This window comes from Phocoena sinus, chromosome 1 (genome assembly GCF_008692025.1).
Source record: "Phocoena sinus isolate mPhoSin1 chromosome 1, mPhoSin1.pri, whole genome shotgun sequence".
In the NCBI taxonomy this organism is placed as follows: domain Eukaryota; kingdom Metazoa; phylum Chordata; class Mammalia; order Artiodactyla; family Phocoenidae; genus Phocoena; species Phocoena sinus.
Genome location: NC_045763.1, coordinates 74491783 through 74516582, shown reverse-complemented (window position 1 = coordinate 74516582; position 24800 = coordinate 74491783). Strand labels below are relative to the sequence as shown.

The following is a 24800-nucleotide window of genomic DNA, read 5'->3' as shown; positions in this document are numbered from 1 at the left end:
TACAGGCATTGGGTTGAAGGTTGTATGGGGTCCTGGTTAAGGGCACTGGTTTTAACATCAGAGAGATGTTATTTTAATCTCTACTTTGTCACTTACTTACTTTCTTTGTGAAGATTTGTCCTTTCTGGGCTCAATTTACTTCTCTGTTAGATGGGGATAAAAGCTTCTACCTTATAGTTTTGTTGAAAGTTTAAGTGGTATAAGTGACCTGAGATAGTAAACGTTCAACAAATGGTAGTGAATATTGTTATTGTTGTCCTTGTTTGTGTAAAGCATGTTATTTATTGTATGCAAATATGATACATGACTTAAAACCTCCTCCTTTAGATTGTGCACTTTTAAAAACGGGGGACTATTGCTTGGCATTTTTACATAAGGTTTAATAAATTAGTATTTGTTGATTAACTACATTAACTTTCATCTCTCCTTGACTTTTAAAAAGAAGAATATTGGCATATATCAAAAAAATGTCATAAAAGTTGTTTTCTAATGCCTTTGTTTTAAAATCACTGCAGGTCCCTTCTTATCTCATAATGTCAATGTCCTGAAATCTGAGGATTCCACCAAGATAATATGATAGGAACTTTCAGTGATTTGGAGCCGTATCCTACTTAGACTAATGCAGGCCTTCCAGGTTTCCTAAGAGCTTGTACAGCAGCGCACACTGCTGTTGTTAATCGGCACAGGCAAGAATGCCATCTTTGCCTCAAGAAAGAGGTAAGCAGCTTGATTTAATCATGTGTACCTATTATGTGGCTGTATTATAGATCATCACTGCTAATTTTTTTAAGAATTAAAAATTAATTGGGGACTCAAAGAATCAGCATTTATAATTTTACCTTGTGGGGGGCATTTATGTTCTCTGGTATGGAGTTTTTGTTATTTCAGTGATGTTTGGTTGGTTTACATTTCTTTTAAAGTTATTCAGGGACCCTCTCCCCTGGATCTGAATACAGAATTGCCTTATCAGAGCACGATGAAAAGGAAAGTCAGAAAGAAGAAAAAGAAGGGAACCATTACAGCAAATGTTGCTGGGACAAAGTTTGAAATTGGTAGGTCTCCTCAGAATCATGAGATTTTCATAATTGTCGGAAAAACTAATTTGATGTTGAAAACAACATAGAAATTCAGAGATAATTATCTTCCCAGAGATAATTATCTTCTATGTAATGGATTTTTGAATGGCTTCTATAAAACTTTCTTTTTTTATGAGATATTTAACATGTCAGTAATCAAATAGAACATCACTGTAAACTAAAAAGCTTTAGTTATTGATGGAATTGGATTAAATATATATGATTTTGATTAATACTTAGTTTTTAAATCAAGTGTGAAGTAATATGAGCAGTAAAACCAATGGTTTTAGCTTTAATCTTTAAATACAGAAGTGCTTAGGAAAATTGTATTGTTGTAATGCATTTTTCACTTGGGGCTAAAATTATGTTTAATCTTTAACATTCATTATTTTGTAAATCATTTTTTTTTTTTTTTTTTGTGGTACGCGGGCCTCTCACTGTTGTGGCCTCTCCTGTTGCGGAGCACAGGCTCCGGACGCGCAGGCTCAGCAGCCATGGCTCACGGGCCCAGCCGCTCCGCGGCATATGGGATCCTCCCGGACTGGGGCATGAACCCGTGTCCCCTGCATTGGCAGGCAGACTCTCAACTACTGCGCCACCAGGGAAGCCCTGTAAATCATTTTTAAAACAGATTAAAAATGTAAAATGAAAAGTGCAGAATTTGAGATTTATATTAAACAATGACAATAGAGTAAGAACATATTTCTCTCTATGCTTTAAAAATTATTTTGATGATACTGTTGCCTTTTATTAATAGAATTTTAGTTTTTACGTGTAAGCAGTATCTGCAGTGGAGAGAATAGGTAAGAATTAATTACTTTAAATTAAGATACTTTTGCCTGGCACTGAGAAACTCATTACTACTACAAGTACTCAAAAAATCTTCCTCTTTTTAAAACATAATTTTGCATTAAAAGAGTTGAGGAAACCATGTGAATCTCAAGGATGTTAATTATTCTTACTCTTATTAACCTTTGAGGGTCATGTTTCCACTTACAGTAATTCACCAAAGTTCATCAGGGGTCAATGGAATATTTCATAGGAATCGAGGTCCCCTAATACTCTATTTCAACACGTGTTCCTCAGAGGAAAAAACTTTGGGCGAGTTAGTGTGGAAGGGTGAGATGTGAATTATTTGTAGCGTATTTTCTAGAGTGAAAAAACAAGAATAACCGTTGTCAAGGTGACTAATGGGCAGTGTCAACTTATCCTCCTGTTTGCTTTTAAGGTCTTGGTGGGGTTTAAAAGCAGCTTGATATAAAGGAGAGTGTTTTTGACTGTAGTTCCCTCTCACTTCTAAGGGCTGAAGTTGCATTAGCCTTCTTCACACTGATTCCAGACCTCTTTGCTGAGCCTGCTCAGTTGTGTTTAGCAAAAGCCCTGGCTAGATCAGGCTTGGAGACTTGGACAAGGGACTGCTGGGAGAATACAAAGCTAAGTATAGGGGAGGGAAAGAGACAATTGGCTGTGTGTCCAGGAGAAAGTGTTACCTTGCTTTCCCTTATTTAACCTTGTGATATGCAACAGATTACTTCTTGTAATTTAATTACTGCTCCTTTGACAGGTTGAATTATATAATAGAAAGATAATTAATCCATAGTCAGGACACTTGTGTTTTGTTCCTGGTGTTGCCTGTTTCCTCATGTAGAATACTTTGATCACTACTAGTCTTAATATTAATTCTTTTATAACCCTGGACCAAATATTTTCACATGAATTACCTCATTTAATCTTCCAGTAACCCTGTCAAATAGGCTGCATTACTCCCTTGTTGTCCTTTTCCCCGACTTTCCTCACTCTAATAGTGAATTTGAAGTGGCTAACAGCCATAAGAAAATAAATAAGGAAAAATAAAAACAGTAAAATAGTATGAATCTTGTGGCTGATCAGAATACAAACTGCATTCCATGAAATCCTGTATAGTTAGAGATGTGCATGGGTTTGACTCTGAGCTTCCTAGCAAGCAAAGCAAATAATCGAAACATAATCAGCCATATAGAATACACAGTGCCCAGAAGATAAAACCATACTGGTTATTCAAGAGAAATGCAATTTTTTTCTAATTCTGAGTCTTGAGAGAAATCTCTCCCATAATTCCTCTTGGAGACACGTTGTGGAATGGGGAACTACATTCTCACACTAGTCCTATAATTAATACATTATGAAATTTTAATTATTACTTTTTAAAATGCCCCTTAGCACAGTTGAAGAAACTGAAGCTCACTGAGAGTTAGCAACTTACTCAAGATCGTACAGATGGCAAAAGTAGAACTTGAATCTGAATTAATTTGCTTCCAAATTTAGTGTTCTTTTTACTCTATCATACTGCCTAAATAAAACATGAATTGAAATTTAAATTGAGGAACATTAAGGTGTCCTTTGTATCTAAAATTCAGAGAGTTGTTGCATGGATTCCTATTTTTAAAACTCCTGAACAGCTTCTGAAAGCTCTATGGGTCAAGGTAAAAAAAAAGTAGGATAAATTTGTGAGGAATGTATTTTTGGTAATTTTCATTAAATGGGGACAAGACAGATTGGAGAAGGGGGTACTTAATTATGCAAGGGGAAATGTGAGAAAAATGGTTGGTGTGGTTATCTCTATTTTACCAGTGGGGAGTTTGGTTTGGTAGAAATTCAATATTGAGGCAATTACTTCACTTCTTTTTGTACAGAGAGCTCCTAAAAGACCAACATTTAAAAGCACGGATTTAGGCTTTGGCTGCCAACAGACTTCTATTTGAAACTGACATGTTAAAGGAAGTTCTTTTCTATGCAGTGGAGGATGGTATACTTAAAAAGATGCCAATTGATTTCTAAAACTTCAATTCAAACAAAAATATGATTAAATAGCTTAGCTGAAAAAAAAAGTGACAGTTTAATACCCTACATTGTATTTTTCTTTGAAGTTCAACTTTGTCAGCTCTCCAAGCTTTGAATTTCATAATAAGAGAGATTTATATATGACCTTACAGATTTGACTTTGAGAATCTAAAAAAAGAATGGATCTTTTCCACCATTATGTACCCTGAATGTTCCCAGCCTCACCAGCTCATGTGTACATTAATACCCACATTTTAGTAGCTCATTATACTCCCTCCGTCCATAACTGCCACCAGTTCCACTTCTCTCCTCAGGGGTTTCCCAGTTATTTGAGAGGCCCAGGGCAATGACTTCCATGCACTCAGAAATGGGTCTGCTACTGAGCTGCGGTTCTGGCCTTGTCATTGTCTTCTGCTTGTGAACCAGTGAAAGAACTCTCCTAGGTGTGTCACTACGGTCCTTGCGCTCCCCAGGAGCTCTAGATGACACAGAAGCCCTTGGGCCCTCAGGACGCCAGCACTGCATGGTGGTCTGCAGCAGAGAGAGGAACAGCCCTTTCCCCAAATTCTTGTACTGTATGTTGTCACGTAGGTCTTCAGAACAACCCCACGTTTTATCAAGCTTCTCATGGATAAAAGCAACTTCACCTCAACAATCCCTTCCCCGACCTCATCTGTCTCCAGTCACTGTCCTCTTCTTTTATTATGCCTGTGTTCTAGGCATTATTGCATAAAAAGCCCATTCTTTCTCCTCAGCCAAAAAGAAATCAAGAGTCCCTAGGACTTGACCAGCAGGTGTCTGGTCATGTTTCATACTTGAGCCAAGTACATTCAGACAATTAATCCCTTTTTACCGTATCTCCCCATATATAGGGCAGTAAAAAGAAAATGTTTAAAAATGTTTAATCGAAGTGCTGCTAATTTGTTACGCCATTCTATTAAGACTCCAAATTCTGTTGGATCCTATATTTATCCTAAGTATTTGCTGATCTTTATTCTAAATTTGAACTTCATTAGAAGAAAAATGTCAATATGTTAATTGTGTAATTGTGATATCAATGTGTTGATTGTGAAATCTAAAAAACAAGATTTTCTCTGAGCATAAATTTTTTCCATAGGATTAGAGGGTTGGGAGCAGATAGGAGGGCCAGAGTTTCCAAATCTCTACTGTAATTCTGCTTCATTATTTTGTATCCTGTGTCAATATCGCTGACTTGGTTTTAACTGCTAAAAATAATTTGAACTAGGGAGGTGGAAAATATAGGATAGGTCTAATCATCGGGGCTATTTTTATCTTTTCCTTTTTGTACCTAACCCAAGGTCATGAAAAAGCCATAAGTATATTTTCCTGAGTAGAGGTGTTGTCAGCTGTGTGTGTATTTTCACTATGCTATGAATAATCACTAAACTCTTTAATTGTGTTGTGTACCTGTTAAATCTCAGAAAATTGAAACTAAGGATTTTGGGTGCCACTTAAAAACAGTTCTCTGTTGCTATTGAGTATAATTTGGCATTAAATTGTTGTAGCTAAAGATAAGGTTATGCTATAACTAATGGAAATTTTACAAGTGAAATACTGTGAGCTAAAATTGATATATAACAAAAAATATTTTCATAATGAATGTATTTCAGAAGTATTTTAATTTTGGTTTAACTTAACTGTTTACTTGCAGTTCGTTTAGTAATAGATGAAATGGGATTTATGAAAACGCCAGATGAGGATGAAACAAGTAACCTTATATGGTGTGATTCAGCTGTTCAGCAGGAGAAGATTGCAGAGCTGCAAAATTACCAGGTGGGAAATTAATCATGACCAATTTTTGGTCAGTAGGAAAGTTATATGGATTCCATTATAATTTTCTTTAGATAAGGCTCTTAATATGTTGACATATTAAATTTCAGTTCTAATTTACCTGAATAGCCTGTTTTGTTGCTGTCCAGTTGCACTGACTCTTTGCCTGAAGACTGCATCCTCTCAAATTTAACTTTTAACCTCTTTCCATCTTTAAGGAAGAATTGATAGAGGAAAACCCTTCCTAGGCTGGTGCTTTGCATTATGCTTAAAGATGAACGATGTGGAGTAGATTGCATAAAGAGATCTGAACACAGATATCCCTTGTAATGTCAGCTATGTGTAATTTGGCTTCATTATTTTATTTCTGGAATGTAATACAAACATATTAAAAAATAAAAAAGCCAAATACATGGAATTTTAGACAATTGAGATTTTGAATAGTTCGTCCTGTTAGTGTAGAGGGTTATACAAAATTGACTGTAGGCAACAAATTAGTCCATTTTCATCAGGTTTTTTGTTTTTTACTAAAAAAAATTAAACTCAAAGAATGAATGTAACTTTATTATAGTATAAATGAATATATTCGTTAAGTTAATGAAAATATTAATGTTGACCTTTTTATTTTCCAGAGGATCAACCATTTTCCAGGAATGGGGGAGATCTGTAGGAAGGATTTCCTAGCAAGAAATATGACCAAGTAATCTTCATTTTCTTGTAGTAGAGAAGACCTGTTCAAAAATTACATTTTGAATGTCATAGTGCTATCTTTCACAAATTTATATTGATTTGAAATGATATTTTGTTGGAAGAGATAGAATTTTAGACCTAGGAGTGTTTTAAAATTTTCCTGGTTCTATTCTTTGATTTTGCAGAGGAGGTAATTGAGGGTCAGAGACATGAATATCTTGCACAAAGTCAAATAGCTAACAGCAGAGCTGGAGTAGAAACCTGGTCTCCAGAATTTCAAGGTTCTTTTCACTGCAACTTGCTGTCTCTCTAGCAGCATAAGTTTTTCCTTTAAATGTAAAAAGTATTCTGTACATGGCATTCAATATATACTTAATTATTTTCAGTTAAACCTTGCAGGAACTAATTTGTTGCATTATATCCCACCTGTGGGTATGTGTGTGTTCAGAATACTGGTTATTGAGCATCTAATATGAGCCAGGCACTGTAATAGGTGCCTGTGTGCACACATATACACACATGTATACGTTCCTACCCGGGGATACACGCACACATATTTATCTCAGAGACTATTATTTAGAGTAATAATCTGCTTTCATGGGAAAAACTGTTAACAGGTAAAGTGTTATACTGAATATACTGCAGAATTTTTGTGCAGCTTATATTTCTGTCGATAAGATTTTTTTTTATTTTAAGAAAGTTGATAAATTGTATGCTTGGATTTTTTTCTAAATATAACAAGAATGGTATCATTCATAAACACCTCATGGTTAGTTTTAAAATGTATTGTTCTATTAAATCTTTAACTGGATCTAATTTCACATTATTGTTAAAATATAATAAATACATGCAAAGGTGTTGGAAATAAAAACAAGTACAATAGCACTGTTATTGTGCTTCCTTTAGATGTGTGTGTGTGTGTGTGTGTGTGTGTGTGTGTGTGTGTGTGTGTTTCAAAGCAATCAGTGTTAGCCTATTTTGTACTGAGATAATTTACCTGGTTGGCTTAGTTTGGATTTGACAGATGTAGTTGGTGATTACTTTCCTTCTCATAGAGGAAACGTAACTTTTTTTATCGGGTTCTCTTGAAAGAGCACTTGAAATATGGTCACTGTATGACCTTCCAGTTTTTGTGGAAGCCAGGTGGCTTATATATTCCACACCCTAGTCTTACAGTATAGGCCCTGCTTCTGTGCATATTATATACTATGGTCCCATTTTAGTTTTAACTAATCTCGTTTGGAAACAGTAACTACTCATCTATAAAAGACTTGCATACATTTATAAAGAAGACTTTTTGAAACAATCAGGTTTTCTTAAATAGGTAATATTTAAAAATATTTCTAAGAATTTAAAAATTGTTATTGGGAATCAGTATGTACCAAATAATTAGCATTTGGATTAATCAAAAGCAAACATTTTATACCTAGTATTGTATCAGTATCACTAAGTTATGTACCAAATAGGCAGCCTGATTTATAGCAAATACAAAAATGTCAGGCCATACATTGTAGCCATAAAACTACATGTATAGGTAGATGTAGTTGATGTAAACAAAACCTGACTCAGAGGCTTCAATGGTTTTCTCACAAAAGTAGTAAAACTCCAGAAAACACTGGGGTAAAAGGCAATCTAAAATTTTTCCCTATGGATGACCCAGCAAACTCCAAATCATCTTTTAAGAAGCAGTATGAATGGCACCTGGCTGTGAACCGTACTAACCACCCTCATCCCAGAGGCAGAGTTAATGCCGCCTTCCACATGTTACCTTGCCTTATGTAGCTTTATTGCACCTATCACACTGTATTTAATTAATAGCCTATATATAAATTCCTTAGAACAGAGACCATGTTAATCCTCAGTGCCCAACACGTAGTATATACTCAAATGTTTGATCTACTAATATGTAAATTAATACATGGGGCAGAAATTCTTGTCTATTTTTTCCACTAATGTATCCCTAGTATCTAGAATAGTGCCTAACATATAGTAGGTGATTAATAGGCATTTTAAAAAATTAATGAATGGATCAATAAATGAAGAAATGGAGGGAATTTAAATCCTTGTAGTAAATGTCAGTAGCACAGAGAAAGAAAGTTTAGATAAGTTTGAATAGAAATTACTTTTCATATTATCTCTAACTTCCAGAATGATCAAGTCCCGGCCTCTGGATTATACCTTTGTTCCTCGAACATGGATCTTCCCTGCTGAGTATACACAATTTCAGAATTATATGAAAGAATTAAAGAAAAAAAGAAAGCAGAAGACTTTTATAGTAAAACCAGCTAATGGTGCAATGGGTCATGGGTAGGTATTTTTCATATGGAATACATAAAAATTTTAAAAAATTGGGGGAAAGAATAAGTGTGACCATTTGCTCATGGTTGAGTACTAATATGAAAAAAAAATAAAATAGCTTTCTAACTTTTGCTTTTTTGGAACTGAATATTTAATGAGCGCTTTCACCTTGTCCCGGAGACTTCAATAATTCAATCTAAAAATTTAATCAACAGGTTGTGAGACTTTGATAGGAGACTACAAAATAGAGAAAGTAAATATTTTCTAATTTTTTTCTTAAACATAAAATTTGCATTCATCATAATTTTAGAGTAAGCTTGGAGAGGAAAATCAGTTGATACAATAGAGCTAAATTGAGTTGGTGAATGAAATGGAAAGGGTGTTGCTGTTCTCATCTTAAAAAAAATCTTAAGCACAAAATATCTATTTTCTTTGCTTTACAAATAATTTTTTTCTTTAAGTAGCCATGGTAATTGGATTGAAGATGAGTAGAACACATTTTAAGCTAAAGTGCTGAGAAGTAGACCTGTTAGCTGGGGATAGATTATACAACTTAATATTCCTGTTTACTTTTGCTTTCTTATGTTAGTTTTCTGCTGTTTACTTTTTCAAAGAAAATGTGGCTGAAGCTACTTTTAATAAAAACACAAGTAATTTTTATCTTTGATTTAGAGTGCTGTGGGGAAAAAAGATATTTGGAAATATAGCTGCCAGGTAAATTACTGTTCAACACATTTCTTTTTAACTTTTAATCATAATTTAATAATTTAATCAGACATTATTTTAAACTGCGGTTTAGTGATTTAAAAGACAAACAACATGTAGTGTTAGTGGAAATTGTATATTAATTGTTTAATGTAAATTTGGTTCACTATATGTTAGTATCAAGGTAAACATTTTGGGGAAGATAATTGAAGTTCACATTTTCTCAATTTTAATGTTAAAAATTATGTTCAAAATTCATTTTTATATATATTTAATGTTATTATAAATAGTTAATAATATGCATTGACTACAGTAATAAAATAGCTGAAAAAGTATACTATACATACTGTGCTGCCATGGTTTATCTCATGCAGTGCAGAAGTACATAGGTAAAGTACACCTCTCATCTGTAGAATATATCTATTTCCTTGCTGGTTTTCTGTTTAATTGTCTGTTCATTATTGAGAGTGGGGGGCATTGAACACTTCAGCTGCTATTGTTGAACTGTCTATCTGTGCCTTCAATTCTATCAGTTTTTGCTTCATATATTTTGGAGCTCTGTTTTGAGGTGCATATGTTTATAATTATTATATCTTCTTGATGCATTGACTTTTAAAAATTATTATATTACTGTTCTTCTTTGTCTGTTGCAGTACTTTTTGTCTTAAAGTCTATTTTGTCTGATACTAGTATAGCCACTTCATTTCTCTCTTGGTTACTGTTTGCATGGAATATCTTTTCCATCTGTTCACTTTCAGCCTATTTAAGTCTTTGAATATAAAGTGTGGCTCTTGTTGACAGCATGTAGTTGGGCCATATTTTTTATACATTCTAACAAATCTTGTCTTTCAACTGGAGAGTTAATCCATTCTTATTTATTATGTAATTATTGATAAGGAAAGATTTACTTTTGGCATTTTGCTATTTGTTTTCTTTATGTCTTATATAGTTTTCATACCTCAATTTCTGCATTTCTGCCCTCTTGTGTATTACCTGGGTATTTTCTAGTGTACCATTTTAATTTCATTGTCATTTATTTTACTATTTTTTTTTGAGTTATTTTTTAAATGGTTGCTTTGGGGTTACAATTAGCATCTCCATTTATAACAACCTAGTTTGGATTAATATCATTACTTTTAACAGTAAAAACAACAACAACAACAACAAAACTTTGCTTCTATTTGCCTCTGCTCCCTTTATGATGTTTTGTCACAAATTACACCTGTATATATTGTGTACCCATCAAAATAGATTTATAATAATTGTTTTATGCAGTTGTGTTTTAAATAATACAGGAAAAATAAGCAGTTACAAACCTAAACTACACTAGTAGTGACTTTTATTTTTACCTATATAGTAATCTTTACAGGTGCTCTTTATTTCTTTGTGTAGATTTGAATTACTGCCTAGTGTCCCTTTGCTTCAGCCTGAAGGATTGTCTTTAGCATTTCTTATAGGCCAGGTATAATAGCAACAAAATCTCTCAGTTTTTGTTTATCTGGTAATGTCTTAATTTCTCTTTCAATTTTGAATATTTTGTCAGATATAGATTTCTTGGTTAACAGTTTTTTTTTTTTTTTTCTTTTTCTATCAGCACTTTGAATATGTCATCTTACTGTGTTCTGCCCTCCATTGTTTCTGATGAGAAATTAGCTCTTTATCTTAATGAGGATCCCTTGGGTGGGATGAGTGGCCTGTCTTGCTACTTTTTTCTCTCTTTCTCTAGGCTTTTGACAGTTTGATTAGAACATGTCTTAGTGTGGCTCTCTTTGAGTTTATCTTACTTGAAGTTTATTAGGCTTCTTGATTTGTAGATTAATATTTTTCATCAGATTGGGAGATTCTCAGCCATTAATTCTTCAAAGAGTCTTTTTGACCCTCTCTCTTTTCTTCTTTTGAGACACCCATTATTAGTGTGTTGATATTATTGATGTTGTCTTGCAGGGCTCGTAAGCTCTGTTCATTTTTCTTCATTCTTTTTCCTTTCTGTTCCTCAGACTAATCTCAATTGATTTATCTTCAAGTTTGCTGAGTCTTTCCCTGCCTTCCCACATCTTCTGTTTAGCCCCTCTAATGTATTTTTTTTTCAGTTATTGTACTTTTCAACTTCAGAATTTTTGTTTGGTTCCCCCCACCTACTCTGCCACCTTTAAAAGTAATTTCTATCTCTACTGATATTCTGCATTGGTGAGATATTATTCCCATGGTTTCCTTCAGTTCTTTGTACATGATTTCCTTTAGCTCTTTGAACAAATTTAAAATAGTTGATTTAAATAATTTATTGTCTAATAATCCAAATATCTGGGTTTCCTCAGGTATAGTTTCTATTAATTGAGAATTTTTTTTATGTATGGGTCATACTTTTTTTTTTTTGAATGACTCATGATATTTTGTTGAAAATTGGACATTTTGTGTATTGTAATGTAGCAACTCTGACAATTAGATTCTCCCTCCTCTACAGGGTTTTTTGTTACCATTTGTTCTAGTTGATGTTTATTTGTTTAGTGACCTTTCTGAAATAATTTTGTAAAGTTTGTATTTTTTAATTGTGTGTGACCTCTGAAGTTCCTGTTCTGTTAGGTCAGTGGTCAGTGTAATTGTCCAATCCGTTAGTAATTGAATAGAAATTTCCTTAAACACTGGGAACCAAATATCTGTATCTATACCTATATCCATATACACACATACATATATATGTATGTGTGTGTGTATATATAGATATAGGTATATATATATATATATATATATATATATATATATATATATCCCCTAGTCCTTGCAGATGGTGTGTGTGTGTGTGTGTGTGTGTGTTAGAACATGCCCTCAACACTTAGCTAGGTAGTTTATAACTCTGCCTTAGCCTTCACTTCCTATTTGATGGTTAGCTGGATGTAAGAGCTTAGGGCCATCTCAGGTCTTTCCTTAGCATGCACTTAGCCCTGGGCATTCATATGGTCTTCTAGAATCCCAGAAATATATGAGAGCTTTTCAAAGCCCTTATTCCCCAAAGATTGTCATTCCTGTCTTTCCCCCCAATCTTTGCAGTTAGTCTGATGGTTTTCCCAACTGCTATTTGTTGCAGGGACTACTACATTTGTCTTTAAATGTTTTCAACATTGTCTCTGCCGACCACCCCCCCACCCCCCCAGGTAGCTGCCTCAGCACTGGGAGAGTTCGCAGTTAGACAAGATAAAAGAAAACCTTTGAGATTGTCCAGGGAACCACAGAACTGAATTAAACAAATAGACAAACAAGCAAACAAACAAAACAACCACAAGAATAGGTCTATTCTACTGCCTCTAGAACCAGTACCTGTACTGGGAACACAGGTTACTGCTCAAGGCCACTGCTGAGCTGGGGGTTGGGGGTGGTACCAGAGTAAGTTAAAATGCTAGGAATCTCTTTTACACAGATTCAGCTGGGTTTTTTTTTGTTGTTGTTTGTTTGTTTTTTATTACATGTTCCTTGGTTAGTATCCATGGTTCTAAAAAGTTGCTTCTGACAGTATTTTTATGCTGTATTTTTTTTGTGTGTGTGTGATGGGACCACTTTCCTCTTGAGTATTACATATAACTTTGTTAAAATCCTGACTCCATAACAAATTATTCTTTTAATCTTTTCTTTAAATTTAGGATTTCTTTGATAAGAAATGGTGACAAACTTCCATCTCAGGATCATTTGATTGTTCAAGAATACATTGAAAAACCTTTCCTAATGGAAGGTTACAAGTTTGATTTACGAATTTATATTCTGGTAACATCGTGTGATCCACTAAAAATATTTCTCTACCACGATGGACTTGTGCGAATGGGAACAGAGAAGTACATTCCACCTAATGAGACCAATTTGGTAAGTGATACCAGACACTATGATTTTATTAATTTATTCAACATCTATTTTTTAAAACACCTATTGTGTATAAATGTTAAATGAACAAAGTTCCTCCTCTCAGGCTTTTATAGTCTAGAAGAATTATATACATAAATAAGACTGCCTCTAATTTAAGACAACTTTGTGGAAATTAGAAAAAAAAGTGCCTGCTGCTCCAGGTAGGCTAATTAGGAAAATACACCCCATCTGGGTGCTGTGAGCATGAGGATGGATTTCAAAGTATATATGTGTGTGTAGTGGTCCTGGATAGAAATGATTGATACAGAAATACAAATAAAAATAATATGCCATTGAGAAATACAGATAAAGTGTTATAGAATTGAGTGTAGGAATAGGTTTTGTTCAGTTTCTCATGGGAGAGATGGTATTTGAGCAGTCTTTGTATGAAAGGTATGGTTTAAACATGTAGAATGTGGGAGAAAGTACATGAAACAGAGAAAGCAAAAGTTATCAGAAAGTATAGTTATGTTTTGTTGGAACAAAAGAGAAGATTTTAAATTTATGTTTATCAATTGTGAAGTAGAGACATAAATTGGCAGTTTCATAGTACGTTTTTAATTCTGTTAAGTGGAGATTTTTGTAAGTATTTTTCCATTAAGATTATCTTTGTGTAACCATAACATATTGATGAAAGTCATAACTGTGTAGTTTATGAAGGTCAAACTGTAATTTATTATCATAATTTATCATGAAAGTCATAAATGTAATTTATAGTTTATGAGAGACAAACTGTAGTTTATTATCCATACTTCAAAGTTCAGTTAACCTCTACCTCTATTTTTGTATCTACTAATTACAGTAAAAAAAATATACGTAATTAAGGATTATTTCCCATTTTTGTCAAAGGCCTGGTTATTGTTCTTCTATAATATTATGCACATAAATGACTACATTGAGTGGTCATTTTCCAAAATTAAATGACTAATCATAAATGTTGCTACGTTCAATTAACTAAAAAATGTTGTAAACCTGGCAAAAGAAGAATAAGGGAACTGTCAAAGTTTTTACAGGGAAGGAAGATAAAAGAAAGAATCATCTCTTCAAAGGTCATAAGGTGTGGATACATCCAAGCTCCAAGAAATGTTTGAACTCTACTGCATTCTAGACATTGTGCTGGTTTTGGAAAAACGGTGACCAAGACAGATACAGTACTTGAGCTCACAAAAGCAACAATCTAGTGGGGAGGCAGAAAATAAAATAAGCAATTATAATACCCAGTGGTAAGTGTAATGGTTTAAGAAACTGAGAATGCTATGGCAGTGCATAGCAGGAACATCTAACTCAGTTGGAGATACAGTTAGGGAGTTTGTAAAGTGAAATCTGAAGAGTGAGGGGTTAGCTAAGTTAGAGGTGGGGTGGGATGGGTTAAGACTCCAGGTAGAAGAATGGCCCAGAGGTAGGAGGGAGAGTGATACGTCTGGAGAGAGCACACACGTTCAATATAGCTAAAGTACAGACTAAGACATCAGGATGGAGAGTCCCAGAGGCCAGATCTTGGTAGATCATGGCTAGGATTTTGGAACTTAACCTAAGAAGAAGGGAAGCATTGAAAGATTTTAAACAAGGGAAAGAAGGAATGAGATTGTTGTCATAAAAAGGTCACCTGGTCTATAGTGTGGGGAATGTGAGATGGGGCTGTAGATGGATAGGGGAGACTAGAGTAAGGGAGACAAGAAGCTGTATTCTAGTCTAACCACATGTGAGAGACAAGATGACTTAATTTGAAGTGATAGTAGGGCAGGACTACGAATAAGAACACAGATTTCAGATATATTTACTATACCATGGGTAACACTGATATACCAACAGTTTGATTTGTAGAATAAGGGAAAGAGAGAGAGAAATTAAGGATAAAACTCAAAAGAGTTTTGGCACAGCAGTTGGGTGGATGGTGACATTCACTGTGATAGGGAGTATAGGAGCTTTTAAAGTTTTGCAGAAAGCTGATCTGTTTGATTTGAGATGCCTGTGTGACTTCCAAATGGATCTATACTATTGGCATTTGGATATACAGTATAGGTCTAAAGCTCAGATGAGAGAATTGAGCTACAGGCGTAATTTGGGGCTTATCAGTTTATAGATTATAATTAAAATAGTTGGAGTGGGTAAGACTGGATTATATATATGTAAGGCAGATAGTCATGTTTTGAGAGGAAAGAGTAAAGGAAGAGATAGGAAAGGGTAAGACTTGAAAGCTCATTTAGGTGATAAAGTGATTTATTCTAATTTCTTAAGTTGGATGTATGTGATTTGCTTAAGTACACTGGGTTAGGAAATCATATTGAAAGATTGAGAGTCAGGAAATGTGGCCTCTAGGTTTCGCTTTGCCAAGTGCTCTTGAGTCACATAATCTCCTGGCTTTGGTTTTCACATATATGAAAAATGATATTCTCCTGTATAAACATCAGTGTTCCTCATATATCTCTAAAATTTCATGATTGAGTTCCTACATGAAGATATGAAAAATTTAAAAAGAGAAGTGCAAAACTTTATCTAAAGTGAGATCACTCTTATGTAAAAGATAAGTTTAAGAAAAAAGGTGGAAAAAATAAACCAAAATGCTCCCATTGGTTGTTTTTGGACAGCAGACTGCTTCATATTTTTTTCCTTCTTCGTATTTCCAGTTTTTAAAATAGTGTGCATTTTGTCATGAGCTGTATATTGATAAGCTACATGTAAGGAAATCATAAGAGAGAATTTTAGAAATTGAAATATAATAAACATAATTTTTTTTTGCCACCCCATGTAGCAGTCAATCCTTGAAAGGTTCTGTATATTCCAGTTCATTATTTTGAGCCTATACACTATAAAATAGGGTAGAGAATAGTTATATACTTTTTATGCATTGCAGGTTGCTATATGATTCAGAGCTGCCATCACTTGTCCTTATGGCAAATGTCCAACTGACAGTGAACTGTTTAGAAGGGGATTTTTGTCAAGGTAGATGTGAAATTGTGGAATTTCCAATGCTACATATAAAAATAATGTTTTAAGAACAATGCAAAGTTCCATTTCTTATTCACTTTTCCACTAGGATAGCTAGGGTTTTTATTACTGCTGTTAGTATTTTTTTAAGAAATTCCTGCCAAATGGAGAGCTCCTCAAAAAATTATTTTCCAAACAAAAATAATTTCTATTTTGGAAACTAAGAAATGTTATAGTTTGATTAGTTTCCTGTTTTCTTTAAATCAAGCACTTAAAATTAGACAAGTATGAAGTTATGCTCTTTCTTTTAAATATCACTTAAAGTGATAATTTTCATGAAGGTAGGGACTATGTCTGCCTTGTTAATCTTTGTGTCCACAGTGCACAGCACACATTCCTGCCAGTGGTGGGTGCTCCTTAAATATTGTTCAATGAACAAAAAAAATTCTTAATTACTGGTGGGCATATGGATTAATAAACAACATGTAGCTCATATGATCAGTTCTGCATATTTGCTTCAAAGATTTCAATACTGTAGACTTAAGTAACTGCAGTGAAAATAAAATATGATATAAATATCATTGGTTATTAACAAATCAGAATAGTCATGATGTGCTCAAAGTATGTATTCATTGTGATGCAACGTTGCTATCTAAAGTGGTTTCTGGGAATAGGATCATGAGGGTGGGATTTACAGACATCATGAATGTTTATGATAGATTGATAAGGAGCTATTAATGTATATTAATTGACAATTATGAGAAATTTTAAATTTTCTATTCTTTTTCAAGTTTATTTGAGGATAACATTGTCAACAAACATAAGAATATAGAGAGACTAAGACCTAAGAACTCGAGTATGGAGCGCTATAAATTTGCTGTTAATCATTTAGACATTTGTACAGCATCGTGTGGTGCTTCTGTCTCCTGACTCTGAGTGCACTCTGTCTTGTTAGCAAGTTACAGTGATCTTCCAGTCAGGATGGGAGGGCAGAGGTTGAGGTTGGTATCCTGCCTCTAGGTTTCTGCTACTTACTTGAGCTTTTACTTTTAAATCTTTGTTTGAGAAGATATAGAATACTCTCTCAGAAAATTCCTTTCCCAAAACAAGTTAGGATGAAAATTTTAGAAAAACATTAAAAACAAACCAACTAAGAAAAACAAACTTCAGAGTTACAGCATTTTTCTTGCTTAGCAATATGTAGTTTCACATTTTCATTTAATTACTCTATATATCCTTATTATTTTCATACTTTCTATGGTAGATATCTTTTCAATAATATACAAAGTAACTTTGAAGGTGACTACTTTCACAACCTTTTTTAGAAAAATGTGCCATTGCATTTTGAAAATTACCTTTATAATCATTAAATTATGAATATGTATATTTTAAACTTTAAAATTGGCTTTCCTCTTTGGATGCTTTCTTTTCTGTGAAATGTCATGGTTCTAGAGTCTCATAGGTGATAACAACTTTGGTTCTGACTTGTTACAGACCCAGTTATACATGCATCTGACAAACTACTCTGTGAACAAGCACAATGAGCATTTTGAAAGGGATGAAACTGAAAACAAAGGCAGCAAACGTTCCATCAGATGGTTTACAGAATTTCTACAAGCAAATCAACATGATGTTGCTAAGTTTTGGAGTGATATTTCAGTAAGATTATACCATTTCACAATTTTAACTGTCTTTCCTCATATTAATTGAAAGGATCATCAACCATTTTAGATAAAGAACGGATTACATTAGATCGGGCAGATAAAGTGTGCTTTTATGAAGAAAGTGAAATTTGTCATGGACCTTAATAGATAAGTAGTACTTTTACTGCTAGGATCGGAAAGAGGGAATGCTAAGCGGAGGCAAAAGCATGAGTAAAGGCATGGAGGTATGAAAATAGTTCAAAGTGGCCCAGGTTGGTGCATATCATATTTGTGGGAGATACATGAAGACTTAATGGCTGGAAAGATATGTGGAGCCAAGTTTTAGGTCTGGAAATCAAGGCTTCACTTGGTAGGCAGTAAGGATTCATTCAGTTTTTAAGGGAGGAGATTAATAAGGCCAAAGACCATGCATGCATTTGAAAGATAAATATGACAATGGGTATAGGATGGATTAGAGTGAAGACCAGAAGTAGGTAGAGGAGGGCATTTGGGAGTAGTTTCAGGGAAAAGAATGGCCTGAATTGAACCACAATAAAAGAGGTGACAATGAAGTAGACCTTGAGATTAACTGAATGTTTAGAATGGGGAGGGGGGAAGAAGTATTCAGATATTCTTCTGCAGTTTTGAGGAATAATTATAAGGAGAATGGGTGTGGCCTTATTTGAAATAGAATAGGAAGGAATTTATTTTGAGAAGATGTAGAGCTTAGTTTTGCAGATGAGAGAAAAGAGTTCTATTCACTTATTTGCTGGTTCATTTATTCATTTATTCAGTAAACATTTATTGAACCCATAATATAAGCCTGTCCCTGGCTGATAATTTGAGGATTTATAAGATACAGCTCCAAGCCTCAAAAAACTCAAGAGTTTGGTAGGACACACTTGCACTTAAATTGTTAATGAAATGCAATGTAGCAAGTACAAAAACAGAGGCATACATTGGATTCTGTGGGGTTGTAGAGGAAGACCACATGTAGTAGCTTTGAGTGGATGGGCAAAGCAGGACTTCCTGGAGGCATTGACACCTGAACTCAGTTTTTTAAAGGTCCATGAGGCTATGATGAATTCTACTTTCGATATGTTAAACTTGAAATGCTCTCTCAGGTAGAAAAGTCGAGCAGGCAGTTAAAAGTGTATGTATGAGGTGTAATGGATAAATAAAGCCATGGCAGTAGATGAAATTCCAAATGGTAAGGGTAAAGAGAGAAAAGGAAACATGTATGAGAAGATAACCTTGGTGAAACAGACCCTTTTATTAATCCTAGCAGAAATATTAAAATGGTATTCATAGTTAAGAAGAGTATGTTGAAAATACTTAACATGATTAGGGCTATACAATTTGACTTCTGGGACAAGTAATATATATTTAAATAAAAATATCGTGGAAAATGGATGTGAAAGTTCATTGTTGGTTGAACTTGGTTCTCTTGAGAAAATCAGAGAAAAAATCAGCATCATTATATTTATTCCTTTTCTTAGTGTTTTGTTAGTTTAAATCTTTTTAAAAATCTTATTTTCTGATCACAGAATGTAAACCGGAAGATACTTAGGTGTCAGACAAGTAAAAAGGAGTTAAATAGTCTGGATAGAAGAAAATAGGGCAGGCTGAGAACGGTGGTCATTTGAGGAGCGTAAGCCGTCTAAAGGGGATAGATATCACTCAGCACCAGCCTATTGGTGCCATGTGGTATTTTGGGCCCAGTGTGCCTCATTCTCTAATTTGTCAATAGATGCCCTAAGTCTCCTGATTTATAAATGTTGGCAACAAATTCAAAATTTTTAAAAATTTAGGGGTTCCATCAAATTTTAAAGTTTGTCATTTGGATTTGGTCAGATTCTCACCAACTTGTTAACTTTCTTTTATGTCTTCCTGAGAGACTAAATATTGATACATCCAAACAAGAAATTTGATTCCAACAGTGCCGTTTATTTATCTATTTACTTTAACAAGGCCAGTTTTTTGGAAATTCCAAAAAATATTCTAATAATGATAGTTTACTATCATGTGGGTCAGAAACATCAAAGTGGTAAAATCTGCAATTTTGATACAGTAGCTCAATGATGGAAGATCTACTTGGTGATACCTGGATGATTTAATGAATGGGTCATTTGGTGACTAGCTCAGTGAGACCAAGAAAGTTTTAGATGCCCTCTGGTATTCTTTTTCTTTACCAGATTCTTCACTTCTTATGAGTTTGATTGTTCAGGAAAGTCTTTGTGAAAAGGTGCAATCTGTTGGGTTGCCTTGGTGAGGAATGTACGGAGAGAATCAGTCAGAGAGAAAAATGGATATCATTAGCTTTACAGACATTGGTTTTAAGTGGTACTTTCCCCACATAATTGAATTAGGACAAGGTATACAACTAAGTCTAATACTAATAAGAGTATGGAAATTAACTCCTCAGAGCTTAAAATATAATTTTCAGATATTACCTGAACATAGCAATTGCCGGCCTATTAAGCTCTGATACACTGCATGATCATTTCTATAAATGGGTAAATTTTGCATCATTCTTGCCTACATTTGTTAAAATGTATATTAATAAATCTATAAGTAACCAATTAATAAATAATTAATAACATTAACTTTTCCAAGTACCTTCTTACAATTATCTTGTCAAGCTATCTGCACTTATGTAATTCTTTTAAGAATTGAAATTTGTCATGGACCTTAATAGATAAGTAATACTTTTTCTTGTTAAGAATTGCATGTACTTACAGATGTCTGTTGAAGGTGAATCGATAGGATAGTATAAAAAGCGAATAAGAGGAGATGAAGAAAGCAATTGTGCAATCAATTTTTATCTTAATAGTTTACTAATTTCATGAATTTAACTTAGAACTTTTTTTCGGTGACTACTTTATTGATGGTAATTTCTCTAAAAAGTAGCTGTCTGCATATGAAAACTAACATTCAGCAATACCTTCTATGAAGAACAGATATATGTGCTTTTGTGCTGGTCAAGAATAAATAAGAAATCAATAGAAAAGCAGGCCATGGAGGTTAAAAATGACTTTAATCACTCATAAGATCATCCTTAATGAATGCTTTTTATATACTTTGGGTACAAATCTACAAAATCGTCTTTCAAAGCAATGTTGTATATTCTCAAAAGCATTAGTGGAATTTGATTTGATTAGTGGAATTTGTATTTGGTTGTATCATTACTGATTTCACATATACCTGCAGTCTTGCCTCTGGATTCCTAAAAGTATGCTGTTTTTATGTAGTAAAAACACAGATTTGTAATCCAGAGTCTAAATACTCATTCCCCCTCACTCTGTCCCCCCATCTCCCCACCTGTCTTGTTTCACATAGACACTTACTAGTCAAGGTTTTAACCTCTTTTTCCTACTCAGGTGATTTCAGTAATATCTCAAGATTTATATAACGTGAACTTTTCTTTTTTATCCTCATATACTGTGGTGCTACCACGCATTTGTTATTTTGAATAGAATTTTCTAAGAACAGCCTCTTGTGGCATCTCTGATATCCCCACATACGTTCTGGGTTGGGATTCTTGGTAACAGCGAGGTTAACTTCATCTTCCATTTCTTTCTCTCATAATAAATACTGCTCCCACCAGGCAGCTGAATGTTTGTGTCTGACCAGATATATGAGGTGGAATTCCAGAAGGATAATAGAATAAATATAACAATAGTAGTTAAGTTGCTAACCCCTCTTGACGGTTTACTCTGTTCTAGGCACTATGCTAAGAGTTATACATGGAGTCTCATTTTGTCCTTCCATCAGTCTTTTGCAGCAGGTATTATTGCTATTGCCAGTTTACATTTTAGAAAAATGATACAAAGTTTAAGCAACATGACTGAGGATGCACATCTAACAAGTAGCAAAGCCTGGGATAAAGCCAGAAAGTCAACTTTGGAGCCATTTTCTTAACTGCCATGCTATATTGCCTGTACCTGTAGAAGGGGAGTTAAAAAGACAGTATATTCTAAGCAAAAACCAGCGAGACAGCTTTTCCACAATCCATAGCTTGTTCTCAAACTTCGGTAAACCAACTTTTTCTTTTATTAGCATTAGTAACTCACCCTAGTAGTATTATGTGTTCTCACAGAAAATCTTGACAGCTAGTTAATTGGCAGTACTCTGATTTCAGATAAACCTTATGAACAACAGAATCATCACTGCACAGAGAAACCCAGCTCTCCTAGATTCTGTCCTCTTGACCTTTCAGGCTTTGTCTAAGTGGAGGTTCTATAATGTTGTTTGTGAAATAGTTTACTCTCCTTGGAATTGTCTTCCCTCCCATCCCCTCGCCTTCTGTATGGTTTCTGAGAAGGCAAGCATGTGATCCTACCTTACTTATTTAACAAATACAAGCCGCATTCATAAATTTTTATTTGTTCACAGGTGATCTTGAGCATTTACTAAATGCCAGGCACTATTGTTAAGCACTGGGAATGGGGTTGTAAATAATACAGACAAGGACTCTGTTTTAACAACAAAAAAGAAAAAGATCAGCTGATCCTATGCTGTGTAGTGACACAGTAATGAATGATGTATGGGTGCCTACTTTTGACTCAGGGGTCAGGGAAGGACTCTGAGTATCAAGGGGCCAGACATGGGAATATTGGGGGAAGAGTGTTTCAGGAAGAGGGATCAGCTAGTATGAGAGGCCTAGAGAAGAGGAGCATGGCTGGAGCACAGTGGGCAGGGGGAGAGTTGGGTGAGATGAAGTCAGAGCAGTGGCAGGGGTTAGATGCCACAGACCTTTGTGAACCTGGCCAGGATGCTAGTTTGTAAGTCCAGGCCTGATTTCCATGCATGTAAATGAGATACAAAGAAATAAGGCTTTTCATCTTTTTTTAAAAATGACAATCTTTACAGGAATTGGTGGTAAAGACTCTGATTGTAGCAGAACCTCATGTCCTGCATGCATATCGAATGTGCAGACCTGGTCAACCTCCAGGAAGTGAAAGTGTCTGCTTCGAAGTCCTGGGATTTGATATTTTGTTGGATAGAAAACTAAAGCCATGGCTTCTAGAGGTAAGGCGTTTCTTTAAGAAGAAAGAGAACTGATACCTCTTCTTTTTTTTTTTTTCTTTTGAATTTTATTTTATTTTTTTATATAGCAGGTTCTTATTAGTCATCCATTTTATACACATCAGTGTATACATGTCAATCCCAATCGCCCAATTCAGCACACCACCACGCCCGCCCCCCTGTGGCTTTCCCCCCTTGGTGTCCATATGTTTGTTTTCTATATCTGTGTCTCAATTTCTGCCCTGCAAACCAGTTAATCTGTACCACTTTTCTAGTTTCCACATATATGTGTTAATATACAATATTTGTTTTTCTCTTTCTGACTTACTTCACTCTGTATGACAGTCTCTAGATCCATCCACGTCTCAACAAATGACCCAATTTCATTCCTTTTTATGGCTGAGTAATATTCCATTGTATATATGTACCACATCTTCTTTATCCATTCATCTGTCAATGGGCATTTAGGTTGCTTCCATGACCTGGCTATTGTAAATAGTGCTGCAATGAACATTGGGTGCATGTGTCTTTTTGAATTATGGTTTTCTCTGGGTATATGCCCAGTAGTGGGAATGCTGGATCATATGGTAATTCTATTTTTAGTTTTTTAAGGAACCTCCATACTGTTCTCCATAGTGGCCGTATCAATTTACATTCCCACCAACAGTGCAAGAGGGTTCCGTTTTCTCCACACCCTCTCCAGCCTTTGTTGTTCGTAGATTTTCTGATGATGCCCATTCTAACTGGTATGGGGTGATACCTCATTGTAGTTTTGATTTGCATTTCTCTAATAATTAGTGATGTTGAGCAGCTTTTCATGTGCCTCTTGGCCATCTGTATGTCTTCTTTGCAGAAATGTCTATTTAGGTCTTCTGCCATTTTTGGATTGGGTTGTTTGTTTTTTTAATACTGAGCTGCATGAGCTGTTTATATATTTTGGAGATTAATCCTTTGTCCATTGATTTGTTTGCAGATATTTTTTCCCATTCTGAAGGCTGTGTTTTTGTGTCTTGTTTATGGTTTCCTTTGCTGTGCAAAAGCTTTGAAGTTTCATTAGGTCCCATTTGTTTATTTTTGGTTTCATTTCCATTTCTTTGGGAGGTGGGTCAAAAAGGATATTGCTGTGATTTATGTCATAGAGTGTTCTGCCTATGTTTTCCTCTAAGAGTTTTATAGTGTCCGGTCTTACATTTAGGTCTTTAATCCATTTTGAGTTTATTTTTGTGTATGGTGTTAGGGAGTGTTCTAATTTCATTCTTTTACATGTAGCTGTCCAGTTTTCCCAGCACCATTTATTGAAGTGACTGTATTTTCTCCATTGTATATCCTTGCCTCCTTCTTCATAGATTAGTTGACCATAGGTGTGTGGGCTTTCTGTCTTGTTCCATTGATCTATGTTTCTGTTTTTGTGCCAGTACCATATTGTCTTGATTACTATAGCTTTGTAGTAGAGTCTGAAGTCAGGGAGTCTGGTTCCTCCAGCTCTGTTTTTTTCCCTCAAGAATGCTTTGGCTATTCGGGGTCTTTTGTGTCTCCCTACAAATTTTAAGATTTTTTGTTCTAGTTCTGTAAAAAATGCCATTGGTAATTTGATAGGGATTTCATTGAATCTGTAGATTGCTTTGGGTAGTATAGTCATTTTCACAATATTGATTCTTCCAATCCAAGAACATGGCATATCTCTCCATCTGTTGGTATCATCTTTAATTTCTTTCATCAGTGTCTTATAGTTTTGTGCATACAGGTCTTTTGTCTCCCTAGGGAGGTTTATTCCTAGGTATTTTATTGTTTTTGTTGCATTGGTAAATGGGAGTGTTTCCGTAATTTCTCTTTCAGATTTTTTATCATTAGTGTATAGGAATGCAAGAGATTTCTGTCCATTAATTTTGTATCCTGCAACTTTACCAAATTCATTGATTAGCTGTAGTAGTTT

At 34.6% G+C, this 24800-nt stretch overlaps 1 protein-coding gene across 5 annotated transcripts in view; it reads left to right on the top strand.

Moving 5' to 3' along the window:
• The window catches only part of TTLL7 (tubulin tyrosine ligase like 7), a 162006-nt gene that overhangs the window by 59776 nt on the left and 77430 nt on the right, over positions 1-24800 (top strand). For all 5 annotated transcript variants that reach the window (XR_004345957.1, XM_032606744.1, XM_032606765.1 and 2 more), the window contains 8 exons: positions 516-717; positions 921-1052; positions 5569-5690; positions 6320-6387; positions 8526-8684; positions 13013-13229; positions 17691-17855; positions 22712-22870. Coding sequence is in view for 4 of the 5 variants with exons in the window: in XM_032606744.1 (XP_032462635.1) it covers positions 693-717; positions 921-1052; positions 5569-5690; positions 6320-6387; positions 8526-8684; positions 13013-13229; positions 17691-17855; positions 22712-22870 (1047 nt within the window). In the remaining variant the exon portion in view is untranslated. The remainder of the gene's footprint in view (positions 1-515; positions 718-920; positions 1053-5568; positions 5691-6319; positions 6388-8525; positions 8685-13012; positions 13230-17690; positions 17856-22711; positions 22871-24800) is intronic.